This window comes from Poeciliopsis prolifica, unplaced genomic scaffold (assembly GCF_027474105.1).
Source record: "Poeciliopsis prolifica strain line A6 unplaced genomic scaffold, Auburn_PproV2 SCAFFOLD055, whole genome shotgun sequence".
Lineage (NCBI taxonomy): Eukaryota > Metazoa > Chordata > Actinopteri > Cyprinodontiformes > Poeciliidae > Poeciliopsis > Poeciliopsis prolifica.
The window spans coordinates 2,805,748-2,828,857 of NW_026562430.1; the positions used below are offsets into that span (position 1 = coordinate 2,805,748).

A 23,110-nucleotide genomic window follows, 5' to 3' on the forward strand; every position below is an offset into this window, starting at 1 on the left:
TTTCTGATAAGTACTTTATGGAATATAACTATTTTTTGTAATGAATGTTTATGTGTCTCAAATAGCAGATTAAGCCTGTTACATGCTAATTTGTTTTATTTATGACCTTGTTTAGGTCAGGTTTTTTTTCCACCCCCGGTTTCAACCCAGGATGGTGAGCTACCAGATCACCGCAGCTTTGCGGTAGGACTAACTTGGACCAAATTGCTTTAGTTCTCTGGACCTATAGCCCTGGATCATGGACTAGGGAAAACAAAAGGACCTAGTCGGACTGTGATTGGTGGATCATTAATCACTCTGCATGTAAAGTACTGGACTTGAATGAGAAAAAGAACTCTTGGGTGTTATCGGGATTTATTTATTTATTTGTTTAATTATTGATTTATTTTTGTTGTTGTCTTCTTGTTGTAATTATTGTTTATACTCATAGGAAAATACAAATATATATTATTATTGAATACCTCCCTAAATATATGCAAAGATATGCTTTTGAATACAATGACTTAAACTTACAATCTGTCTGTTGGTGTTTTATTCACATGCACGGGCTCCTCAGGCGAACCCTTCTGATTGCCTATTGCTATATTTGGCTGTAGTCAGGCGCCTAGCCTCAGTGAGCGTTACACTTGGTGAGCTAGCCAGGAGCCTGTGAGTGTGAATATTTTTTTTGGGGGTTCCTTAGTTACACTTTGAATATTTATTTGAGTTTTGAGGAGGAAAAGCTTGAGTAAAATATATAATATAGAGGGGAAAAGAAAAATAAACATGGATTTTGTTGCGCAATCTGGTATAAATGTATCACAGTCAGTGATGATTACTGGTGCTACTAATACCAAGGCCGATGAAGAAATACTTGATTGCTTGAGTAGCTATGGTAAGCTTAGTCGCACTCTGTATGTAACTGATTCCTCAAGCACTTTTTTTAAAAACCTGATCGTTGAATTTGCGGATTCCACTGCTTTTTCCGCATTGCAACCGCTTTTGCCTTATACTTACTCCTCTCAAACAACTACTGATCTTGTGTTCCGTGTCACTGCTTTGGCACTCGAGTACGCAGCCACAGTCGATAGCAGCAGTAGTCATCAGCCCAACTATGTCACTGAACTTAAGAAAATCGCTGAGCAGAGCGGCCATCGTTTTGAAGATGTATTAAAGGTAGTAATGAGCCAGATCGGCCAACATTTGCATGCAGCAGGAGCCGACGACAATTTTGGAGGTGATGCTGGCATTAGAGATGATGATGATGATGATTATGACGACGACGATGACGATGAAGAGGGTGGAACAAAGGTAAAAGAGGAAGAGGATACATTCATTGCTCGACAGCCAGTGCAAACAGGATTGAGATCAGGGTCATTATCCTCACTTCCTCCTGCTCATTCCTCTGCGGAGCAGGGAGCACGACCCCGACGCAGGAAACCGGAACCAGCTTCAAGGCTGACACTGTCCACCAATGACCTCAATCCACCTCAAATACAACGGGTTGTTGTTGAACATGTGGTCAGAAATGCTGATTTGACTGGTTCAACCTCACTTCGTCTTCGAACTTTTTCTGGACGGCTTCCTAAGCCGAGTAATGAAGCGGATTTTGAGTCCTGGCGTTCCCAGATTGAGTCTCTGCTTGCTGACCCCAGCTTTCCTGCGCTGCATATCACCAGAAAAATTACAGAAAGCTTGTCATCACCTGCAGCTGACTTGGTCAAAGGTTTGAGCCCCAACACATTACCAGCGATTTTGCTAAATATACTGGATTCTGCCTTTGGGACAGTGCAGGACGGTGAAGAACTGTATGCCCAATATTTAAACATTCTCCAGAATCCAGGGGAACGACCGTCCAGTTACCTTCAAAGGCTTCTGCTTACTCTTAACACTGTTGTGAAGCAAGGAGGAATCTCACCTGCAGACATTAATAAACATCTATTGAAACAGTTTTGTCGTGGGTGCTGGGACAACACTGTCATAACCAAGTTACAGCTGGAACAAAAGAAAGATAACCCACCATCTTTCTCTGATTTGTTGTTGCTATTGAGAACAGAAGAAGACAGACAGTATGCTAAAGAATCACTTATGAAAAAGCATATGGGCACATCAAAACAGAAAGTTCATATCCAGTCCCAAAGTGCCTGTCCTTGTGGACATTCTGCACCCAATGAAGAGCTGAAAGAAATGAAAAAAGAACTTCAGAAATTACAGCAGCAAATGTCTCAACTTCTGTCCAAGAAAAGTTCAACTGAATTCAAGTCCATGCCAACACAGAAGAAATCATACTCTTCTTCACCTCAGTCAAAAACCAAGCCCAAGCCCTGGTACTGTTTTAATTGTGGAGAAGATGGTCATCTTTCCTCCTCCTGCACAAGTAAAGCAAACCCTAGTCTTGTTGAGCAGAAAAAGAAACTGTTACGCCAAAAGCAGCAAGCATGGGATGAAAAGAATTCAAAATCTTTAAACTAAGAACAGCTTCTATTGTGGGACACACAGAAGCTGTGCATATGAACAGTCCCAAAGAACGCCAGATAAAGACAGTGCCACGAGGTCTTGTTGGCACAAAGAGTACAGGCCAAGTTCAAATAAAAGGAGATTGGTTCAACTGCCTCCTTGATTCTGGCTCACAGGTTACTACTATCCCTACTCCTTCTACAATACTTACCTCAGGGATCATGAAATTAAACCAATAAGCAACCTGTTGGAAATAGAAGGAGCTAATGGACAAACAGTGCCTTACCTGGGATATGTAGAGATTAACATAACCTTCCCGCCTGAATTGTTTGGTTTACTTGTTGAAGTCGACACACTCACTCTTGTTGTGCCTGATATTAAACCTTCTCAACATCTGATTCTTATTGGCACCAACACCTTAGATGTTGCTTATAGCAAACATTTGATACCCATCCTGATGACTCATTTCAACCTTTGATGTCAGGCTATATAGCAGTGTATAAGATCCTCCAACACCGCTATGCCCAGAGGTTGAATGACTATAATGCAAATGTCACCCTGCAGTCTAATCAGCCTCAACTCATCCCTGCTGGCCAAACCACAGTTGTAGAAGGTTGCTTGGCTGCAAGATTATGGCAAGATGTAAAACAAGTCCTCCTTGAACATCCAAATTCTTATGCTCTCCCTGGTGGGCTTATGGTAAAAACGTGCCTCATTGACTTGCCTCAACATAGGCCCTGTCATCTGCCAGTTGTGGTAAGCAATGAGTCTGACCATGAGATTCATATTCCAGCACGAGCAGTCATAGCAGAAATCAGCACTTTCCAGAGTGTTATCTCCCAAGAGCAAAAAGTTCAGAATTCAACCCAGTCTACAGAGTCACTACAACAATCTCAACCACATTACAACTTTGGAGATTCACCTTTATCTCCTGAATGGAAGCAGCGAATCACCGAAAAACTCAACAGTATCCCTGAGGTGTTTGCAAAGCATGACTTGGACTTTGGCCGGACAGACAAGGTTAAACATCAAATCAAGTTGTCTGATCCCACTCCTTTTAAACAAAGGCCAAGACCAATCCACCCTCAGGATGTCGATGCTGTCAGAAAACACTTGCAAGAACTTTCTGATTCAGGAGTAATAAGAGAGTCTAATTCGCCATTCGCTTCCCCAATAGTGGTTGTTCGCAAGAAGAACGGCAGTGTACGCCTTTGTATTGACTATAGAAAATTAAATCTCCAGACAATAAAGGACGCCTATGCTCTACCAAAGCTGGAAGATACCTTTTCTGCCCTTTCTGGATCAAAGTGGTTCACTGTGTTAGACCTCAAGTCAGGATATTACCAGATTGAAATGGAGGAAAAGGATAAATCCAAAACGGCCTTTGTTTGTCCATTGGGGTTTTGGGAATTCAACCGCATGCCCCAAGGGGTCACTAATGCCCCAAGCACATTCCAACGGTTGATGGAAAAATGCATGGGGGAGCTGAATCTAAAAGAAGTTTTGGTCTTTATTGATGATTTGATTATTTTTGCACCCACTCTGGAGGAACACGAAGAACGCCTGATGAATGTTCTCAACAAACTTAAAGACTTTGGGTTGAAATTGTCTGTTGAGAAATGTGTATTTTTTCAAACATCTGTGAAATATCTTGGGCATGTAGTGTCCCAGAATGGTGTTGAGACTGATCCTGATAAGATCAAAACACTTACTTCCTGGCCAGTACCCAAGAACCTGAAAGAATTGAGATCTTTCCTTGGTTTCTCTGGATATTACCGCCGTTTTGTTCAAGGATATTCAGTCATAGTTAAGCCACTGCATGACCTCACTGCTGGTTATCCGCCATCCCAGAAGAAACTGAGGTCAACTGTGAAACCAGAAAATTACCTGAACCCCAAAGCACCATTTGGAGGACGGTGGACACCAGTGTGCCAGCAGGCCTTTGAAACCATCATTAAGAGATTAACTTCTGCTCCTGTACTGGCATTTGCTGATCCACAGAAGCCCTACACACTCCACACTGATGCCAGTTCTACTGGTCTTGGTGCGGTGTTGTATCAGGAGCACGACAGAACAAACAGAGTTGTGGCATATGCCAGCAGAGGTCTCTCGCGAAGTGAGTCTAAATACCCAGCTCATAAATTAGAGTTTCTCGCTCTAAAATGGGCAGTAACGGAAATTTAATGATTATCTGTACGGCGCTCAGTTCACAGTTGTCACAGACAGCAATCCACTAACTTACTTGTTGTCCTCAGCAAAACTCGATGCCACCAGTTACAGATGGCTTGCAGCCTTGTCTACATTCACGTTCAAGATCAATTACAGAGCTGGAAAGCAGAACATGGATGCTGATGGATTGTCTCGGAGACCTCATGGTGAGCTGTCTGATGATCTTATCTCCAGAAAGGAACACGAACGAGTCCTGAAATTCGTTCAGCAACACCTAAATGAACCAGATTATGTCCCTATTGACCAACCCACCATTGAAGCGGTTTGTGCTCGTCACATGGTGTATAGTAGAGGTGTACATCTTGACAATGCTCTGGTGTTGTCTATGTCCGCCCATGTCAACAGCCTACCGGATAGTTTTACTGACGATGAACAGTTCAACTCCTCTTCTCTTCCTCAATTCTCATTAGATGACATTGCAGTCAAACAGCGTGACGACCCTGTTATCCGCCATGTCATAGCTACACTCGAAGGAGGAGAGTCACCATCACCATCAGTGAGGGAAGAACTTCCTGAATTGCCCCTGCTACTGCGAGAAGTAAACAAACTGGAGCTCCAAAACAACCTTCTCGTTAGGAGGAGACAAGTGGGAAGTGAGCCAACATACCAACTAGTATTACCTCAGAGGTATCGAGCTGCTGTGCTACACCAACTGCATAACCAAATGGGTCATATGGGAATTGAAAGAACTCTCGATTTAGTCCGTTCCGTTTCTACTGGCCCAGAATGTTCATCGACGTTGTTGACAAAGTCAGAACTTGTGAAAGGTGTGTGAAACGCAAATCATTGCCTGAGCGAGCTGCACCTTTGGTCAACATCAAAACCACTCATCCATTGGAGTTGGTGTGTATGGATTTCCTTTCTGTAGAACCGGATCGCAGAGTCAAAGACATTCTTGTCATAACAGACCACTTCACAAAGTATGCCATTGCTGTGCCTACTCCAAACCAAAAAGCCAGAACTGTTGCAAAGTGTTTGTGGGACAATTTCCTTGTGCACTATGGTATTCCGGAAAGATTGCACAGCGATCAGGGTTCAGATTTTGAATCGCGAACCATTCGAGAGCTCTGCAAGATGGTCAATATCCACAAAATAAGAACCACTCCATACCATCCAAGAGGAAACCCTGTTGAGCGTTTTAATCGGACACTGCTGGACATGTTGGGAACGTTAACCGAAAAGGAAAAAACTCATTGGAAAGACTTTGTAAAACCGCTAGTGCATGCCTACAATTGCACGAAAAACAATGTTACAGGATACTCACCATATGAGCTGATGTTTGGACGCCAACCTCGCCTACCAGTGGACTTAGCCTTTGGACTGCCATTGAGTAGGGACGGATTTACCTCCCATACGCAGTATGTGCAGAAGTTAAAGTCCCACCTGGAGGAAAGCTATAAACTGGCTAGTAGGAACTCAGCTAAGGTGATGCAACGTAACAAGACTCGATTTGATCGAAAAGTTACTGCATCAGACCTGGACATTGGAGACAGAGTATTGGTGAGGAATGTGCGACTAAGAGGGAAGCACAAGCTCGCAGATAAATGGGAGTCATCTGTGTATATTGTTGTGAAGAAAGCCGGCAATCTTCCTGTGTACACAGTCAGACCAGAAAGCCAAGACAAACCACTAAGAACCCTACATCGAGACCTTTTATTACCATGTGGTACTTACCAGTTCCTGAGGAGGAAATACCTACCAGAGACAAAAACAAATCTCCTGTGTTTTCCCCAGTACCTGCTGCTGATGATGACCAAGCAGAGGATGAACTAATCAATCCACCTCTGCACATTCCACTATCTTTTGAACCTGTCAAATTTACAATTGACCTTGATCTACCTCCTGCTGAGCAGCCTGTCGACTTCACACAATTCCCAGGACCTGTCACTGAAGAAGACCGGGACACTGAGGAAGATGAACCAAAACCTGTGGAAGGAACCATAAATGTTGAAAAGGAACAACTAGCAACAGGCAGTGAGGAACCTGAAATTGATTCTGGACAAATCACTTCTGCAGAGGTCTCCAGAGCTGATGGAAGTCTCTCTCTGGATCCTGATACGCCAGAATCTGACAAGGCAGGACTTGACATACAAGAGCTTGATGTGCCAGACATTTCCAGCTATGCTGAAGAACCTCAAGAACCAGTGGAATCAGTAGCTCTGGATACTGAAGACCAACCCCTGAGACGTTCCAGCCGTACAAGACATCCACCAGCTCGGCTACAGTATACTAAACCTGGCAACCCATTATTGAAAAGCATCCAGACTTTGCTTCATGGATTGAGTTCTGCTTTCTCCTTCGCCCATCAAGCAGATGAAGAAGAGCAGTTGATTGCTTCATACCCCAGCCAGCCACCTATCTGCTGCCAGCCTACTACATGTGCGAGGACGTACATGGGATCAGGAGGGGAGAGTGTAGCCTGCACAAAATAATAACCCCGTATTTTATTTTGGCGGGTCAAACCGGACAGCACGCTTTAAATTCGGGGTCAGAACTGCACTCGGATCTGCTCAATTGCTTTTGCTGCTGTCGCTGTGGCTGGCTGCTGGTGTTGGCGTTTTCCTAAATCGCTGAAGAATATTGCAAAATCGAGCCCAATTAACACAGCCGAAGGATTATATTGGGTATAGTCTGACAACTGCTCGACGGTGAGTCGTTTATTTTACGTCTTTTGTTTTTTTTGTATAGTAGAAATGCGGTGGCGACACGCCCACTTAAAATGATGTACTGGCGTCTTAGAATGGTCTTGTAAACTAAAAGATCATTCTTTCTTTGTTAATTTTGTGGCCGAATAGAATATATATTCTCAATGAATTAAGCAAACCTTTTGATTTTTGTAAATTTGCCCTTTACGGATACTTTTAGTTACTTTTCATTGATTTTGTTAACGGCCAATGGAACTTTGGAATTGGTTAATTTCTTTAGGGTTGCGCAACAAAACAGAAAAAAAAACTATTTGAAGTAGTAATTAAGTCAATTAAGTTTAATTGACTTTAATGTCAATTAAACTTGGATACAACTTGAAAGTGCACTTTATTAGATCTGTGACTTTATTAGATCTGTGACTTTATTAGATCTGTGATTTTACTAGATCTCTGACTACTTGATCTGTAACTTGATTCTAATCTGTAACATTAATGTGATTAATTTGAAACTCATTTGAATCATTTCTGATAAGTACTTTATGGAATATAACTATTTTTTGTAATGAATGTTTATGTGTCTCAAATAGCAGATTAAGCCTGTTACATGCTAATTTGTTTTATTTATGACCTTGTTTAGGTCAGGTTTTTTTTCCACCCCCGGTTTCAACCCAGGATGGTGAGCTACCAGATCACCGCAGCTTTGCGGTAGGACTAACTTGGACCAAATTGCTTTAGTTCTCTGGACCTATAGCCCTGGATCATGGACTAGGGAAAACAAAAGGACCTAGTCGGACTGTGATTGGTGGATCATTAATCACTCTGCATGTAAAGTACTGGACTTGAAAGAAAAAGAACTCTTGGGTGTTATCGGGATTTATTTATTTATTTGTTTAATTATTGATTTATTTTTGTTGTTGTCTTCTTGTTGTAATTATTGTTTATACTCATAGGAAAATACAAATATATATTATTATTATTGAATACCTCCCTAAATATATGCAAAGATATGCTTTTGAATACAATGACTTAAACTTACAATCTGTCTGTTGGTGTTTTATTCACATGCACGGGCTCCTCAGGCGAACCCTTCTGATTGCCTATTGCTATATTTGGCTGTAGTCAGGCGCCTAGCCTCAGTGAGCGTTACACTATCAACATTAGGAAGTCTTTCCTGAGCTGCGGCGGTCTTGCTCAGAGCCCCGTGTGTTTATTTGGATTATGGGAAAATAAATATCATGGAGAGTCAGGGGAACGGTGCAGCTGGTTGTGCTGTAACAGCATGGAGCAGGATTAGAGCTTGATGTTGGCGGAAAAAGAGCGTCTCTGTCTTCACTAACAAGCAAAGAAGGAGCAAACAGTTTTAGACATTTACCTGCTCTTCATCACTGTCTTTCATTAGAGTACTCCCCAGTTTATTATTTTAACATTGTAAACAAACTAGTTCTACAGAAAGTCACAAAGTCTTCATAACAACAGATTGTTTCAGAGTGATGCTCGGAAAAAGGCTTTTCTGTCCAACAATCAGAAACACGAACATGCAAAGAACGCCAAATTCCTCCAGGACTTTAACTAGCACCAGATGCTTTGGTCAAATGAGATTAAATCTGAACTTTTTGGAAACAGGCACTCCAGGTGAAACAAAAGAAAAGCATCTGGGTTTCATGTTACTCCTCCAAAAGCCATGGGAACTGTAAAGTGCTTGGCATCATGTCAAAACATTTAAAATAAAATCGGAAAATAAAATTATCCAAAACAACTAAAAAAACAGACGAGTTAGATACAGAATCCAACATTTCCCAAGACTATAGAAACTATAAAAAAAACTGTGGACTGACGTAAAAAGAAGCGAGGAGGAGGGATCAATGACTTGATGAAATTGTCCGGGATTTTTTCCACAGAAAGGTTTTTCTTTCGTTGGCATAGTACTAGCTGTATTGGAACTTATGAACTAGTATGTATTCTTTTCTGTAATTTCGACTTGTTTATGGAAACGTTTTTTAAAAAAATCACCAAAAACATAAATAAACCTGAAGATAATAAACTGAATCTTTTCTATCCGAATGTGTTAGAACAGCCTAGTCAAAGTCCAAACCTAAAAATACAAATGAGAATCTTTGGAAAGGCTTGAAAATTGATGCCCACAGATGCAAAAATTAATATTTTTCAATTTTCTACTTTACTCTCCTTTGTCAAAAAAAAAAAACAAAACACTAAAATACATCAAAGTTTTAAAATAATTCACAGGGAACAGGTAGATTTTCAACCTATTCGTAAAGCAAATGGCAACAGTTACCATTTCACCAGTGGAAAATGGACATAAAACACTTAATCCACCCAATATTTTTCCTCCAAGCCCATCTGACAAATCTTCATCTGGTTTTGCACTCAACAATGCCCCTGAGTGAATTAGACGCCTGGCCCGGGATTATCCCAATGTGACAGCTTTGCAGCCAAAATTCTACTAGTTTATCATTTAAACGACAACGGGGGACATTTATCTCAATGGCTTATCGCCTCCGCCCCGCATACATGACACTTGTCTATTGCCGCCGGAGAAATGTTCCTCACTTCGGCGCTTTGCTCCGCTCTATTTAAAACCCTCTCGTCTCTTATCTGCTTGAGCGGGGAAGGAGCTCGAGCCCTCATGAATGAAACAAAAGGCCGTTAAGTATCACAACGCGATCGATGCCGAGGTCTGTTGGCAAGTGTCACTCGGATAGGGTGCCAAGAACGCACAGGACTGCAATTAGAGTCTTGCTTGGGTAAAACTGCGGCTTGTATTAATCTGATGGGTGGAGGGAGGCAGCAGAAGGTTCAATTATGAGAACATTTGACTTGGTGACCAAATGAAAGCCAAAATGACTGAAGATTATCGTTGCGTTTATCTGCTTCTTCAAGGTAAGCAGCAAATGCTTTGCTAAGGACTCTTTACTCAGCAGTTTTAAAAGGAGGTTGTCAGAGGGAATAGACAAGTCATCACTGGAAAACTTAAGAGTCTCACGTTTCTTCAATCTGGAAGAAAGGTTACACATTCTCCTCAAGAATCAAGAGTCATTGTCACATCTTATTTTGGTTTTGTTTGTCCAGTTGTTCCAGAACTCTTGTGGTTTCCTGAGATGCAAATGAAGAAGCATTTGCCTTACATGTCAATTCTAAACTTTTACCTTTTTAATTCCAAGATGGAAACAGTGGTGTTCACTGCTGCTCTCATATTCCAAGAAGTTAACACTTTAATCTCATCAATCCAGTGAAGACTTTCCCAAAAGTCTTGGCCAATGTGAGAAGATTCAGCTTGAAACCTTCAATTAGGGGCCATGGCTGCCTGGTGTTAACATTACAGTTGACCTCTGACCTTACACCAGAGTGATTTAGATGTTCTTGACCTCATGAATGAGTTATGTAGTAAGGTAATTCTTATAAATAGTGATTATAGCCTCCGGTCCTTAATACCAAAATGATTTAAAATAATTCAAGATACCTTTGGCTGTTTATGGCTCAGGTAATATGTGTTAAGCAGAAAAAATCCCACATTTAAAACTGCTGGCTGCTTCTTTTACTTTTTAAAAAATGGTGAATGAAATCCCCAATGAAGGCATTTTGTGAGTACTGTCAAGAACAATATTTTTAAGAAGCAGCAGCAAAGTTCTTCTTTACTCCTCACTAAATCTCACCAATAATCCTCTGCCACTTCCTCGACTTGTATTTAGCTGAAGAATATGAATGGATTTAGAAATGCATTTGCTTTATCTTTTACCGCACAGCCTGAATAAATCTCCATATAAAGAAAAACATGTAAAATGGCTTACACAGCCTCCTATTGGTGTGAGCGTGTTAAGCATGAAGGCCATTACACTTCGTTACATTGTACTGACACCTAATTGTATGTTTTTGTCTCACTGTAAGCGCATTAAACATTTAATCAGGGTAGTAAATGCAAAACATTTTTGAATTATGATTAACAAAGAGAAATAAATCTAACCTAAATGATGTATCTTATGAAAAATTTCACTTTTTTTGATTTGCAAAATAATTCACACTTATGTTTCTGTTTGCAAAATAAAAAGAAACTGTATTTTGTTGGTAGTTTTTCCCTCAACCCTTAAAATAAGTTTTTTTTTCAGAGGAAAGCTGCAGAATAATGCAGCCAAATTCACCTGATGTGGTTTTTAATCATATTTATTAAATGCAACAAAAGTAACTTGTACTATAATCAGTCTAAGTTCTTTAAAATAAGTTGTGTTTAGAGCAGACAGGCTCAGTAAACATCAACTATTTCAAGAGTTAATTAATTGTTAACTGGAGTATAGAAACTTTAAAAAGGCAATTTGCTTCAAAATCAACATATTCAAACTATACAATGTCTGCATTCATTTTGCATTTATGATAAAAATACGTTTGTAAATATGTTTTGCAGATTAATTGCTTAATTACTAAAATAATTGTTAGTTGCAGCCCTAGTTATGTTCCATAAACCTTCCAGAAGATAACGTTTGATGTTTTCTTTTGGATTTAACACTCCCATCCTTAAAGAACAAAATGTTATTCCAACTGTACTGTAATAAATAGCGAAAAAGAAAATCAGAATGTGTCAAAATTAAAACCAGCAGGCGAGACCTTTTCCACTCCCAACTTCAGCTCTAAATCTTGTTTTTGCCAGAACATATTCGCTGTTGATGGTTTTTATTTGTTATGAACAAAATCGCTTCACCGAGACCTCAGGAAATCATGTCAAAACACTATATATATTCTTTCAAACTTGGACTTCCTCAATGTTGCCTCAAGCTGTACTCTGACCTCTGACCTGCTGGCTAATTGGAAGGTGGAAAAAAACTGCACGCGCTTTGCTGCTATTAGCAGCTCATAAAGCTGTGGAGGCATGGATGATTTTAATAAAACTTTCCTCAAACAATGAAGAAAAAAGAATTTAATAATCTCCCAAATGATTTGCTTAAACTTGATAAGAATAAGCATGATACTCCCTCCACCGTTTTTCACACTCGAGATGATGATAAGCAGCAGTACCTTGGAGTAGAGATAAATCCGGTCGGTGTACTGGCTGGCGCAGAACTTCAGGCCAGGGTAGACGAGCTGGGCGGCGGCGTCACCTTCATCATTGCCTTCATCACCACCATTAGCATCAGCAGCAGAAGATGAGCACGACATCGCTCCACAGTCTGCAGGGAGACGAGAGGAGCTGACTAATATCTCACTGAACATATATTATTGGTTCATTATTGGCTTTTCTGGCTTTATTGGTACTCTGTTTGCTCCTTCGGTAATGCTCTGAACAGCAGAGGCATTAAACCGCAGCAGCTTTTAGCATTTATTACACGCAAGACAATATTGAGAAAATATAACGTCTGGATTCAGGAAGTTTGGAGAAATGACTATGTATTTATGCTTATTGCTGGCAAATGTTTATGAGAGAATCTGAAACAAAATGTTGAGGTTATTCCCCCTGATATTTCTGCCTGAACAAAAACCTAATTCTTGATATTAGCAATAGATGGAACCATGAACATGTGGAGGGCTGAAGTCGTTCTCCAAAAGTAGTCAAATATTATCGAATAAATTATTTTTAAAGCAAAAACATTTAAATACTAGTGCAAATGAAAATTTGACTGAAATATTTTTGTTTGTTGCAGATAAAGTAACATTTTTCATATAAAACTGATTAAAACATTTAATGTTTTATAACGCTTCAATATTCACTTCTTAATTAAAACTAAATTAGGGTGAATGTAGTCTAAAAAGATTTAATGCAGAATAAAATGTGATGGTGACTTGGTACCAATCAACTTTCAACATCCAATTTAGTGATTTTTTCCAAAACAACCAGCCAGCGTCTTCCAACGGGAAGCTCCAATTTATTTTTCACAACTTCACCCAAGAATTTCACAGAACAAACGTCAGGAAACACGGCGAGAGAGCGAAGAAGAGAGTGATAAAATGACAAGCCTGGCTGGAGAGAAACAGAGAAAGAGAAGAGAGTGAGCAGGTCATTAATGTCAGCTGTGTAGCTCGCTCATGCTGCCAGCATCTAGCAAGAAAAGGTCAGGCGGTGGAAATGAGACTGCCACTGTTCGACCACGCTTCATTTAGACAATGACCTATAACACTCTGATAATACTTGCCTTAAATCACTCTGCGTGGCGAGCGCTCGGCTTTGTCAGTGTGTGTGTTCCCCGAGAATGTGTGTGTGGCAGTGGGGATAAAATACTGACACAGCTTGATGTGTGTGACAAGCGACATCCGCTGGAAAAAGAAGCTGGCATCTACGCAGAGCGGATCACTTATGGTTATTAGACACAACTCTGGTACCACCAGGAAATGTGCAGAGGAACTTAGGAGATGAAGGCACTAAATGAAACAAAGGCTTCTATGCTTTTTGTTGCCCACAAAGGATTTAAAGTTAATTAAATACTTTTATTGCTGCATGTTTGCTGCCATAATAAACATACAGAAAATATTCCCAGACCCTGCAAACATATATTCTTAGTCAGCTTCTTAATGCGAGTGATAAGTCCCACTAGTTAAATAAACGTCCAAATGAACTCATAAAACTGACAATATATATTTTAGGCTGGCAGTAAACCCTCTTCAAAGCTTTCTATATATCTATGGTGGAATATGGAGAATAAATCCTGAACCTATCAAGGTCGGCAGTGGAGAGTTCATGATTTGGGCTCACTAAGCCGTGACACTGAATCAAACATAAACTGTGACAGAGTGACATAAAAAAACTATTAGAAACTGTTTGAGGTTTATTTCAAATATAATGGACACAAAGACTTTAAAAAAGGTTAAAAGAGAAAAAGGGGAGAGATGATGAAATGGATGGAGGGAAATGAGATAGAAAACAAAAAACACTCAAGAAATCTGTTTCTAAACCTGCAAAAAGAAAGAAAACTGAAAAGCACACACTACTAATTAATACAAAATGTAAGACTATTTATTTATTTACTTATTTAGTTTATCATTGGAGTCTTGCAAAAAGAAAAATCACTCCAATGGCAATAAAGTCTGTCTATGTCCAGGTGTTTAGTGGCAACATCTGGACATAGTATATCTGCAAACAACTATATGTAATACTGTGATACCATATTGTTTTAGCAGCAGCTTTTTTTTTTATAAGAAAATCTTTGAAAGGTTGACAACACCAGTCATCAAGCATGGAGGTGGAGGGTTCATAGTTTGATGCCACAAGAGTGAAGCAGCTAAAGTCTTTCTAAGAGATCAAACTTGTCCCACAAAGCCTTATAGATGAGACGAAACTACGACCGAGGTGATAATTACTTCATTTAAAGTCATAATAAGGAGCAGACGACATGCTCTAGTCAGTTAGAACGTTTACTGATTAACTTAATGTATAATGTTCTCTGAAAATGTAGCATTTCATCAGGTTAATCACTCTGACTTCTGTTGCATCAACACTGAAAAGTCTGTTTGAAGAGACATTAATAAGCTTCAAAAAATTAAGCAAAACATTTCTACAAAATTCATACTTTTGTCTCACATACGTTGCTTTTTAGAGTTCATATATTTGATTTGCTTTTTTGTGCATCAAGTCTCACGGGTCCTCTCCGTACCTTTTCCTGCCTTAAGCAAAAAAATAAAAAAAAGTGCTTCAATTTTATGTTTGCAGTCGTCCTTACTGCACTTTCCCTCCATCTGGCACAAACTGTTCTGATCTCAGCCTGAATTCAGCTGCAGTGGGTCTGAAAATACCAAGATAACAAGACGAAGGCATTTTTCCTTTTTCTTTTTTTTGCAGAGCAACAAACCTGGAACCAAAACGTTTTTAGGACACCAGCAGTCTCTCATCTATCCTTCTGGCCTGCTACATCTGTAATGAAACCCAGCAGCTCTGCAATGTGCCCCCCAGTATATTTGCTGTAAGCATTTTTTTTTTAACCCCCCTCCTTTTTTGCAGTGGCGGAATGAACCAGCTGCATTAAGTGGGCCATTTATTCGAAGGGGGCAATTCATCTTACAAAGCCGTCTTATTAGACTGTCACTTACACAGTATGAACGGTGCCTTCAAAACACCCCGAGGGATTTATCTGTTATTTTACTGCGAGAGAAAGAAAACAACGCCTAATTGGACTGAGTCATCTCATCTTCTTGCAGCAGTGGAACAAAAAGAGGGGGAAAAAAGGAAAAAAATCTAACCACGCTCCTCGAGAATGAGCGACGTTTGAGCTGACGAACAAACGGGTATCCGTGTTTTAAATGTTCCCACAGCATGCAGATAGAGCGACAGACACAGGGAGAGAGAGAAGGAGACAGCCGGAGAGGTGGAGGAGGAGGAGTGATTGCCTGTCTGTGCTGTGCGGAAAGTAATCTCAGAGCAATCAAGAGGCGGGGGCGGCCGACAGCTCCTCGCTTCTGAAAACCACAGGCAGGTAGAGAAAAATCATTAGGCACCGCTCCTGACCCCATAGGTCACTTTTATTGGACAACCACTGTGTTTTGTATTAGACCCCCGCTGGTGGAGACAGACCGCCAAAGTCATGTAACTAATAAACCGACGACAGGATGAACATGTAGATGCCTCTTCTTCTTCTTCGTATTAAACACCGTCGTGCATTCTGGGTGTTTTCAGAGGAATTCAGAAGGGAATGCGATGAGCTGTCTGTGTCCTCTTCTAATCCCTGACTCACTCTGCAATGCTGAGATCAGAGCTCTGTGGATACCATCTGTTGCGCCAGTCCTCGCTTCTTTCTCCGAAGATGCTACTTAACGACTCCAGGCTGAAACTTTTCGCAGACAGATATTAGTTGTCATCGAGGGGACGGGAAAAAAAAGTATGCGTCGAAAGGGCACATGGGGGTGCGGGGTTCGGATCTCCTGCAGCGCCTCTTTAGTGCTGCCATTTCTGATCGACAGTGAAGCTTTTATCTCTCCCCTAGAGTCAAGTCTGAATAGAGGCGATTTTCTTTCTTTTTCCATTTTTTTTTTTCAAAAGAAAGCGGCTTTCACTCACCTTTAGGTTTTTTTTTCTCCTTTTTTTCTGCCTGAGTGTAGAGCTGAAGCCTCTGCGGGGGAAAGCAGCGGTGGGATTCAATCGTTGAGCGTCAGGGGGGCACAGGTAGCCACAGAGACGGGAAATTAACCACTCGACAGTCTGAGGGCTAATAGATGCCAAACTGCGCGCGATTCAAGAACGGAAATCTGTCAAGGTGTTGCACACTGATCTCATAATGTTAGAGGGTAATCGGGGTTGATAGCTTGCATGTTAAAACCAAAATCACTTGTGCTTCAGTTGCTTTTATGCCAAGTCTTTAGCAAAAAAGAAAAAAGAAAAGGAGTTCAATCACAGTTCCTTGTGAAAATACTCACAGGCCTTAACTTTTTTAACTTTCTACAACCATAAACTTCATTGTATTTTATGTGATTCATCATTTCTTTTAACAGATAAAAATCTCAAAAGTGACTCAACCAGCTACAGCTGAGTCCTTGCGCAAGATTTCTGCAAGTTTCACCAACTTTTCTTGCTGAAAAGATGCTTCTGATTCATTTTGTCTTATTTCAAGTGTATTAAGTTGTTTGCACGAGAAATTAGAGCAAAAGAACTTGGTAAGATTTTTTGTTTTTGCAGCAAGGGTGAATGAGCAGCAACTTAGCATTAGGATGATTTTCAGAGGCTCAAATAAAAAAAACATTCAGCTTCCTTTCACCTTTTCTCTGCCTCTCTGGCTTTTCCTCACTGCTGAGAGCAGCACAGTGCACAGTAGGCAGCTTTTCAGACTGACAGCGTCTTTCAAATTAAACAAAATGTTTAAAGTTTCATGATCTTTAAATTAATTTCAAACCAGTCGCTATCCTCAGACAGGTTTTTCTTCAAGGTTGTTCTGTTTTTAGCTGTAATAAATCCCAGTAAAACACTTTGCAGTTTGAGACACAAAGTGAAAACTGTTCCAACTAAGACACTGTACATCCCAAAACAGTCTGCATGTTTTCAAAGTCAACACTCAGGTCACAGGCTTTTCTTAGACTCTGCTTGTCTGGCAGTTTTTTTTTAAGTCTTGATATTGCAGATGCTGTAATTAGGGTCTTTGTAATTAGTGCAATTTATTGCTTTGTGTATCCCACTGAGACATAAGCAGTCAAACTCAGAGGTCTTAATTTGCAATATTACACAGTGTGTAATTGGGAATTTGTTTCCTTTACGTCCCTCTGAGACATACAGACGGGCACATGTAAAAACCTGAGTGGACTGGGAAGCCAGGTTGTGTTTCAGGGATGAGCAGGTGCAACACAGGAGCTTGAGTGGCTTTTATGTAATTAGCCCTCACTCCACTTTATTAAAAACAGAAAAAGGCAGCTTATCACCAGCTTCTCGACCTGCCGGACAGGGACCGGACGTGAAACCTGGTGTGTCCTGTAATTTGGCACCGAGAGTAGCGGCGGCCTCCTAATTCCAACCGAAGAATTAGGAGGTCGCATCTTCAACTCGATGCGACAAGGAAATAAGAATAATAATGACAAGCCCCATATGGGATGAGATGTCGTTCCTTATTGGTTGGCGTGATGATATCAAACTGCAGTATATGTGCAGGTGACAGTGTGGCACCAGCCAATTTCCCTAGATATGAGAAGGCAAGAGATTGCAGGTGGGATTTACCCTGTGTGTGGTCAGGGGAGAGGCAGCCGCCGCTGCCAGCCGTGTTGTCGTCTCTCTCCCTCGCTGATTGTTTGCCTTTGGGCCAACACTTATCCTCTTCTTCTGCTTCTTCCAGCGTCTGTTTGACTTTCAGAGGCTCTGGTTCGCTGTCGGAGCTGGAAAGGACAACGCACTCTTGGCCAGTGGAGGCTTGAGAAGGCCCTGGTGACTCTGGGCCGGCAGAAAAAGAAAGCAAAGATGGAAATTACTCAGAGTTTAATTGCTTTTACAAAAAATACACGAGTAGAGTTGGCTGATTAGCCCCATAAAACCAGGAAGAACAAACACCTGCCATCCTCTTTTCACTGACTCTTGCTTCACAGCGCCAATACCATTTGCTGAGCAAGCGGATTATGCTCTCGTCCCATTGTTTTACTAATTGCTCAACAGTGTCATGAGCAATCAAAATGAAACAAGGATAATTGTGGGCGATTGCTGCATCTGTACATGGCTGTGACTGAGGGCAGACAGCTGATAGTGGCTCAACGCCAGCAGAAGATCAGCCTGTAAGTAGCAGCTTACTGCACTGTACAGACACACTGGTAACTCTTCCTCAATGTTTCCTCCTGCCACTCAGTGTTTATACATTATGTGCAGCTATTAGCTTTGTGTTCTCTCTTTATAGCTCTTTGTTTGGAAAGCACACCCTGGCTCAGCACTGCTGTGATTAGCTGCATCTCAGTCATTAACAGATCTACTGCTGCCATTAAATTTTACTTTGATTTTCTTTCAAATAGAAAGTGTTTAGCTAGGTCTCCTTCCTGGACGGAGACACTGACAGGAAGCTCGGCGCCAGTAGAGGAGTGATGTAGAGTCAACACACAGCTTCAGTTATTACAACTAAAAACCAGAGATCAGGCCTGAAATCTGGTGAAGAGATGAACTCTGACCTGAACCTTCACTTACAAAGTCAGCCTTCTACCACCTGAAGAACATGTTCAAGATTAGAGGACAAATGTCTCAGCAAGATATGGAGAAGCTCATCCATTCGTTCACATTGATTACTGCAACAGATCTGCCTAAAACAAATCAATCATTCCCAGAACGCTGCTGCTGGAGTTCTGACTAAAACCAGGAAGTTAGAGAGCATCACACCACTTCTAAAGTTCTTCCACTGAGGGAAGAGACTTTAAAAGACTGTTTCTAGTTTATAAATCACTGAAAGATCTGCTGGTGTTGTATCAACCTTCCAGACCGCTCAGGTCTTCTGGTTCTGTTCTGCAGCCCAGATTCTATGATTTATGTTCTACGACTTTGTGTTTTTATTACATAAAGCAGTTTGAAATGCCTTTAGGTTAAATGTGCCATACAAATAAAATTTGATTGCTTTGATTGATCGATGTAGTCTCCATTTTCTCCCTAATAAAAGCTCTCCTGATTTGCAGTTACAGTGTTTAGCTGCATCACTCACCAGAGCAGTCAATAACAGACATAATGCTGCCACTAATTTCGTGTTTATATATTTTTTTTGTCACATAGAAAGTACACCTAGTTCTGTATTCTGCTATAAAATTGAAATAACTGGGAATCAATGGCCCTGTTTGTCTTATAACGTGGCAATTATATGGCATATTAAGACACAGAGATATTTAAAACCAATTTAACTGAAATTATGCTTCAACAAACTTCATGCTAAAGTTTAGAAAAACTGAGCAGCTGCTTTAAGAAAAGAGCACAAATATTTATGGCCAACTGCAAATGTCACAGTCTGAGCAAAACTTCATAAAAAAAGGAGAAACTAGGCTGCACAATTTCTGTTCCCCGTCTCTCCTGGTTATATTTAAATCACATCCTTTCACAATATTTGTCAAACTCGAGGTGCGAAATCTAACAAGACAGTAAGTTGTGAGACCGGAGGACACGGAAGGCTAATTAGTGATCTTGCCTCTCTGCGGCTTGTTTCTTCAAAAGGCCAGTTCTCGACGGCTTCCTCAAAATGTCACCGCGACTCTCTGGGCCGCCGGCTCCCTCCACTAACAAGCCGACAGAGGCCGCGGAGAGACGGCTCAATTTGTGTTAAGTTGTCCCCCGACGTGGAAGACGTTAGCAGCGAAGTCCTGCAGGAGCCGGCCCCTGTGTTTTCCCGCCCAGTAGGACCCCCCGTCACGCTCAGAGTGGGCTGATAAGGTTGCAGAATTGACTCAAATCCACTCCACTCGAACCAAATCAAAGTAACCCACATGTGACGCAAACAGGAAGTGCTTCAAAGCATCAAACAAAAAAAAAATGAAGAAAGTAGCTGGTCCTGGAAATAAGTTCAGGAAATGGTTGAAGCCGACTCTGTCACACGAAGGAGGTGAAGTAACAATCTGTGACAGTTTGATTAAAAAACAGATTCCTGACCAAGCAGCCCTACAGGGGATTCAATCTGAACACGATCATTATGATGTTCTTGTTCAACACCTGTTATAAGGCAGGTCCCTCTTTCTTTCCTGCAGCACAGGAGATCAATTTTAGAGAAAAATATGAGATTACATAGAAAAAAAAGATGTTTGAGATAAATAAAATAATGTGTTGTATGCATTTCATGCTTCTAATTTAAAAAGAATAAACACCCAGAATACGTTTATGTATAAGATTAAAAAATTAATTTAAGGGGAAAAAAAAGCAAAAACTTATTTTATTGTCTTAAAAAGTCTGAATATGAAGTGATATTAGCAGCAACGGCAACTTGACATTTGCCCACAAGTGAACTCAAAAGTCTTTTCTTATTAAATGTCATTAAACATCCAAGGCAGTTATATAGTAAGTCCTGAATTTCACTTTATTTCTCTATATTTTTGCTTTAATGCAGCTAAAAGTTCCTGTAGGCTTTCAAATCAGCCATTATCAGAACTTTTTCAGGTATTTTGAATATTTACTTTGGTCTTTAGAAGCTTTTTTCTTCATTATTACATCCAGGACCAGTAGATGAAATGTTATTTTTATCTTCAAAAGTCACCATAACCTCTCTACGTAAGCTTTTCTCCAGAATTTCTGAATGACTTTTGTTAATTTTACCCCAGGGTTGAAATCTTGTGCACCAAATATTTGGTTTTTAAGTCAAACAGTTTTTTGTTCACTCAAACTTTTCCTCGTTGTTTTACTACAAAACAGATCTGAAAAGGAGAAAGTTTAGCTTCTTGGAAGCATCGTGTAAAGACTTAGAAGTGGTTTAAAACAAAGAAATGTATTAAAACATATTGAAGTTACGCTTCCAAACTATTTTCCTTGTAATCCCTTTCCTAAAATAAGAACGGCGGGATTTAGATGGAAAATTCAGCAGATGCCACTAAAGCAAGACACGTTTTAGTTTTGGCATCGCAGCAAGTCTGGCATTTCTGACGGATAGTATGTATTTAATGGAACATTTTAAAAGGACCAGCTGGTCATTTACAGTTAACGTTATTAATTAAACTAAAATAATGAGTTTAAAAAAACCATAAGGATGATGCAGTTTTGGAAGAGTGAAGTAACGTAGGAGATGTGGAAGCTATTAGCTGCAGTTATGTGAAAAACTATGATATTTTTCCTGTTTTGCCTTGTTATTTTTTCAACATCTTAGCTCTCCCTCCCATGCTGAGTCATGAACTTTGACCCTAAGTGAGGGAAATTGAGTCCTGGGTTGCTTAAAGTGTTGTTTTGGGTCCTTGATGTGCAACCAGGATTCCTTAAATTTAAACTTAACATCTCGACATCTTCACATCATATGACACTATTCTGTGATTCACACTCTCCCTGTTTAGTCACACCGCAAAAAAAAACCATGTTGCTCTTGAAGGAATAACATTTCTCATGTCACATCACAGGATTCCACCTGATTATTTTCTTGCATCCTCGAGTGCTGAGGATTTCAGTGGCAAGCTGAGAGATATCTCCATAAATACAGTTGTTATTTTCCCGCACAGTCTGTCATTTGCAAATTTAGCAGGTTGTTAAATTTCCTGTCTAGCAAGCTGACACAGCCCGCCGCTGTGAATGCAGAGTGGCGCTTGTGACAAAGAGGAGTGTGAATGCTGAATAGTTATCAAGCATCTGCTGCAGCGGAGCTTGGAACGGGGCGGGGTGGAAGGAGGGTGTTTTGTGTGGGTGTGAGCCTCAGAAATAATAATAATAATAAAAAAATGGAGGTAGTGCCTGTTTGTTCTCTCTTTTCTCGTGCGTCAGCTGCAAACAGACCTTCAGCACATTCAATATCTGCTGTGAACTTATTATAGATCCTGTCATGGCATTTAAGATACTCAAAAGTCACTAATGAATGTCAAAAGACTTTAAAACTTGAGCGTCATATATAACTATTAATATCATTGTCTCAGAACTTCATAATATTGCATACTTCTGAAGCTACAGTTGAATTGCCTAAAAAGACATTGTTTTATTTATCTATTGACTTTGTTGCCTTAAGTCATTTTCTGACTACACAGAAAGAAAACTACTATTTCTTAATTTCATTTAAAATTTACAAACGTCTACGTTTTTTAAGATTGTGCAGAGATTTTTAAGTGCATTTTTAATGCAAATGATGCACCTTTTTTTCAAAAAGTCTTAAATAAAATTTTGATTTGTTTTTATAAGTCATCTTGCTACTACAATAAGGAAAAATATATTAAAATCACACCAGTTGTGACCATAATAATTGTTTTTTTCAGTATAATTTGTTGTCTAATAGTTCACTAAGTCCAGTTAAAAGTTGGATTTTTTTTTTTTTGCCTGACTATTTTGAACCTCATTCCAGTTTAGATGTTTTTCCCCAGTGATGCACCTCAGACATTTAAGGAGCGCAGACCTGCAGGCTGCCGGGTCATAACGACTTCCCTCCCCTGCTCTTCTGCAAGACACAATCATAGGCTGTCAGAGATATTACCTAGAGCCAGCTCAACTTTTCCCCAACTTTATGTGAGGCGTTAGCAGCAGTAGCAGCCGCCTTCTCTCTGTCTCTCTCTCTTGGCTTGACAGGTGAGAATTATGCTGTGTCCTTGTCATCTGCAGGAAGAGAGAGAGACAGACAATCCTCTCGGAGCGGAGCTATTTCAGACGCTGGCAAGGTTGCCTCCATCTTTCGCTATATCGCGTCTCCATCTGGTGAAATCTGTAATGCTGCTCGAAAGTATTATGTCAACAGACTGCTCGGATTGATATTGACAGGGAGGAAAAT

The 23,110-nt window shown here is 40.4% G+C and overlaps 1 protein-coding gene across 3 annotated transcripts in view; it reads right to left on the reverse strand.

Moving 5' to 3' along the window:
* Positions 1-23,110, reverse strand: part of zranb3 (zinc finger, RAN-binding domain containing 3) — a 91,935-nt gene that overhangs the window by 32,668 nt on the left and 36,157 nt on the right. For all 3 annotated transcript variants that reach the window (XM_055059607.1, XM_055059606.1, XM_055059608.1), the window contains exons 14-15: positions 17,938-18,147; positions 12,333-12,484 (exon numbers count right to left, since the gene is read on the reverse strand). In XM_055059607.1, the coding sequence (XP_054915582.1) occupies positions 12,333-12,484; positions 17,938-18,147 (362 nt within the window). The remainder of the gene's footprint in view (positions 1-12,332; positions 12,485-17,937; positions 18,148-23,110) is intronic.